Below are 3,131 nucleotides of genomic sequence, written 5' to 3' on the forward strand. Positions count from 1 at the left end.
AAACTGATCCTAGACCAAGCCTTACTCTCCAAGCAACCCAGCTATGCTTCAAACAGATCCTAGACCAAGCCTTACTCTCCAAGCAACCCAGCTATGCTTCAAACTGATCCTAGACCAAGCCTTACTCTCCAAGCAACCCCGCTATGCTTCAAACTGATCCTAGACCAAGCCTCACTCTCCAAGCAACCCAGCTATGCTTCAAACTGATCCTAGACCAAGCCTTACTCTCCAAGCAACCCAGCTATGCTTCAAACTGATCCTACATCAGACAGGCATTGCCTCCCATGCAGCGCAGGTGAGCTTCAATCTGAAGAGACCTACATATTACTAATCCAGTGTTTTGGGGTGGATGATCGTACTGATCCTAGAACAGGCCTTAAGACAACTGCAGAGACAGTTGCAGAGACAGGTCACTACAACTATTGCCTAGACCAGGCCTTAGCTGACCTTCCAGGCAGCAGAGAGTAAGCTGTTAACTGATCCAGTGCTTGTGGGTGGACCGTACTGATCCTAGACCAGACCTTAAGCCTTAAGACAACTGCAGAGACAAACAAGGCCTGCAGGTACCTACAGGAACTGATTCTAGACCAGGCTACACTTCCAAACTACACTGTTAACCTGATCCAAGATTTGTACTTGAACTGAAGAGGGCTACAATTACTGATCCAGGGTTTACAGGAACTGATCTTAGACCAGGCCTCAGCCTATTGATCTTGATCTTACCTTCCAGGCAGCAGGTCCGCCACAGGCCGGAGTGTGTCATCACCTCCTCGTTCTTCTTCACGGTCTCGTTCTCGTTGTTGCTCTTGGATTTGCACGTCCCTCGGGAGTACAACCAGTAATCCGTCCCCACGGCGATGGTCATGAGGCTGAAGGCGGCGAACGCACCGACCGTGGTCAGCAGCATCTGAACTCCGCGGTCAAACACGCCCATGTTGCCGCATTCCATGAAAGGGGAACCCCCTTTCCTCTTGACGAACAGGAAGTAAATGTTGGTCAGCTTGTGAGACCACGGGGTGGAGGCAGAGGCGGGAAATGGGCCCTGGTGGTGTGGGGGGTGGTTTCCACGGGCCCGAGGTGGGGGGGTGTCGGGGGGGGAGGCAGGGGAGCTCGGGGGGAATCGTATGGTTGGTTTTCGGGCGGGGGAACTGACACAGGTGAGAAATTAGGTGATGGAAGGAAGTTGGTGTTTGTTTGGGCCCTCTAAGGACGAACGTGATAGGCCAAGCAGCCTCTATGAACAAACGTGATAGGCCTAGCAGCCTCTACAAACAAATGTGATAGGCCGGCCAAACAGCAGAGGCCTACTGGTTTAGAGTAGGGCTACAGACCCTAACCAGAGTAGGTGGAAAGCTACCAACTACCTGCTGAAAACAGCTAACCTACAAGTAGCATTGACATTTATCCTCTCTGTCCTCTCACTAGTGATGTCACACGTGTTACACGACTTCTATCTGGAAAGTGTGCGATAAGGGGCATGTGTAGGGGACCGGTCCAGCACAGAACCCACACTCACACAAACACACTCACTCACACTCTCTCACACACACTCACACACGTACTCACACTCTCTCACACACACTCACACACGTTCTCACACACACTCACACACAGGGAGTTCAGATTGAACGGCCAATGGGATTAGGAGGAGGCTGGGGGTTAGGTCTAATGGTAGACCCTACTGATTTCCTAAACCCTCTGATCCACAATCTAAAAAGGCTTCCGACCAATTAGAATAGGCCTACCGAAAATCTACTGACAATTTTCTGACAACGTTATTCTAACCTGCCTGGTCAAATTCACATGGAATCATGGAGTCTTGTCAAGCATCTTGCCTGTCTGTCTTTGACCTATTATTCTATTCGGCAAAGAGAGGAGAACAGGGAGGGAGGGAGAGAGAAAGAGAGGGAGACGGGGTTGGGGACTTGAAGGTAGAGAGGAAGAGAGGGAGACGGGGTTGGGGACTTGAAGGTAGAGAGGGACACTGAGAGGAAATGAAACAATGAACAACAATTCAAATGAACGCATTCAAATGGTGCCCCAAAACCAACATAACGAAATACTCGGCAGGGGCAGACATGATGGCTTGCCTTAGATCAAATCAAATAAACAACCATCGGGGGAAACGAGGGAGAAGAATCGAATTCAAGCCCCGAATCCAAATGAATGAATATAATCAAGTCACAACGCAAAACCCCAGCCCCCTAAAAACGTAGTAGCTTCGTCGTGGAATAGAATCAAAAAGATCAGCACCACTATAGGTTTCCTTTTTCCTAAAATTCTGGTCCTCAGTTTCCATATGTAGGATCGAGAATGCGGAAGGTTACCAACGAAAACTGAGCGCTGTTAGAAGGGGGAGAGGTACCGATGCAGAACCTTGGAGCTCTGTGGAGAGAGGGCGCATCCAGCCATCCAAGCCGACCATTACTCGTCATAGAGCCGGGTAGAGGGAGAGGATATGGCGGGGGCGCCGGAGGCGTTGTTGCTGCTGGAGCCTCTCTGGTAGACCAACGAGACTGCTGTTGCTGCTCCGGTATCCAAATTATCATCGGTGGTTATATCACAGGCAGACCCGGAGCCGAACCGCATACACCGTCCGCGCGCCATGTAAAAAGCGAAAAGATAAAAAATAAATGAAATGGTCAAAATGCAGGCTAGTCCAAGACGCAGGCAGAAAGAGATCAGGCTAAATAAATAACATTATACCTTGATGGTGGTATGTTTCGCCCCTCGTCAGTTTCCATCTCCCCATTTGCTTTTTCTTGCAGCCTGAGAGGGAAGTGGAGCCGAGAGGGAGGGGGGGGGGGGGGGGGGGGGGGATGGTTAGAAGCGGCGTATGAAAAAAATCGACACAACCAGAGAGGAGGTCCACGGGTCCACGCACAGCACACACTATATGCCAAAGCAGTATAGCACGGGTGCGGGTTTTTCTGGTCTGGGGGGGGGGGGGGGGGTGGGGTCCAGATTTGAAGTCAAAACCGGGGGTTTAATATTAGTATTCCCTTTGTATGTTTAGAAAACATACACATTTGATTCCATCTCCTTTATTTATTTTTATTGTCTTATGAGTTTTGACGAGGGGCGATGAGTCTTGCCGGTGTGTGTTGCCACCGATTCCCCTCTCGTTGGGG

At 50.3% G+C, this 3,131-nt stretch overlaps 1 protein-coding gene across 1 annotated transcript; it reads right to left on the reverse strand.

Annotated features, from left to right (window-relative positions):
- Positions 1–477: 477 nt before the first annotated feature.
- Positions 478–1,528, reverse strand: LOC129839367 (voltage-dependent calcium channel gamma-2 subunit-like). Its single transcript, XM_055906771.1, has one exon. It carries the CDS (start codon positions 947–949, stop codon positions 614–616), a length of 336 nt encoding a protein of 111 aa, XP_055762746.1. The 5' UTR covers positions 950–1,528; the 3' UTR covers positions 478–613.
- Between the last annotated feature and the right edge of the window lie 1,603 nt (positions 1,529–3,131).

The sequence above is a fragment of the Salvelinus fontinalis genome, chromosome 40 (assembly GCF_029448725.1).
Source record: "Salvelinus fontinalis isolate EN_2023a chromosome 40, ASM2944872v1, whole genome shotgun sequence".
Classification (NCBI taxonomy): domain Eukaryota; kingdom Metazoa; phylum Chordata; class Actinopteri; order Salmoniformes; family Salmonidae; genus Salvelinus; species Salvelinus fontinalis.